General features: G+C 37.5%; 1 protein-coding gene across 1 annotated transcript in view; it reads left to right on the top strand.

The window, feature by feature from the left end:
• Positions 1-589, top strand: part of LOC107755590 (differentially expressed in FDCP 8 homolog) — a 97,698-nt gene extending 97,109 nt beyond the window's left edge. Inside the window, exon 11 of the mRNA XM_016572481.1 lies at positions 362-589. Within this exon, the coding sequence (XP_016427967.1) occupies positions 362-589 (228 nt within the window). The remainder of the gene's footprint in view (positions 1-361) is intronic.
• The last annotated feature ends 691 nt before the right edge of the window (positions 590-1,280 follow it).

Below are 1,280 nucleotides of genomic sequence, written 5' to 3'. Positions count from 1 at the left end.
GACATATCCCAACAGACTAAAGGCTGTAATTAAAGCAAAAGGTGGTTCAAGAAAGTTTTCTGTTGGTTGGTGTTATATCTTTCACTTGGATGGATAAAACAAAAACTGTGTCTGTCTTCATTTCAGGCTGCAAATCAACAAAATGGGATTATTTTAAAGGGGGGTGATTCTTTTCTATACCCACTATATATATATATATATATATATATATGTATTCTCTGAATTATATGTCTAACGTGATCATGGTATGACCCCTTGAAAGTGAGAAGCCTCTGATGTAAAATTAGTTCATCTATGTGTGAGTGTGCTACTATGCCAGCATCTGATTTAATCTTAACTCTCTCTTTCTTTGTGCCATCAGAAATGCCAGGCCAAAGGCTTCATGTGTGAATTGTGTAAAGAGGGTGACATTCTCTTCCCATTCGACAGCCACACCTCTGTCTGTCATGACTGCTTCGCTGTTTTCCACAGGTTTGTTTTTGAACACATCAGATACAATACCAATTGCCACATGCCATATGCATTGCTATGGGGCCTTGGAAGGGATAGGTTTGGTTTGCTAAATTTTGTTGTGACCACATTATATTAACTAATGGGAATGTGATAATATATCTTGTCAAATAATTTTGTCAAAATAACCACATCGTTATCTTGTGGCCATGGAATGTGAAGTCATAACCTTTAGATCCCATAGTAGTCAATAACCGGGAGCTTATGCCAATTTTGATTGATGACTTTGATCTTTGACCCATAATTATATCCATATGCGACCTTTGACATCATAATAATTTCCATATGCGAAAACCGGCGTGCGTGAAATCCGGCCGTCAACCTTTGATCTCCGGGGATGACAAATTATGTTTTTGTAAGCGAGCGAGGATGACAGGTGATAAATTAAGTATTGTTTTTGAAGATATTATGGTCCGTTCCCATATCCGGACTCATCTGTGTCTTACGTGCCCGTGGTATCAGGTTGCTGTGTGTGTCATGCTTGCGCTCTCTCTCTCTCTCTCTCTATGGGAGCTGTGAGAAAAACAAGGATGTGTTGATGAACAATAAACAGAATAAATAAACAATTCTAACAGATCGTGAGATCGTATCACAATATGTGTGTGTACTGCTATATATAATCTGACGGCAGTATTAAAAGTTTCTCAGCATATGAATGAACTGAAAAAAAAATCAATAAAAATATAATTTGTCTTACATTTTTCAGGGAGAGAACGTCTTCATCGTGCAAGCATCGCGATTCTTCAAATGAAATGTTTCCCAAAATTGTG

The sequence above is a fragment of the Sinocyclocheilus rhinocerous genome, unplaced genomic scaffold, assembly GCF_001515625.1.
Source record: "Sinocyclocheilus rhinocerous isolate Xijiao unplaced genomic scaffold, SAMN03320098_v1.1 scaffold1133, whole genome shotgun sequence".
Lineage (NCBI taxonomy): Eukaryota > Metazoa > Chordata > Actinopteri > Cypriniformes > Cyprinidae > Sinocyclocheilus > Sinocyclocheilus rhinocerous.
This window is presented reverse-complemented; position numbering and strand designations above follow the sequence as displayed.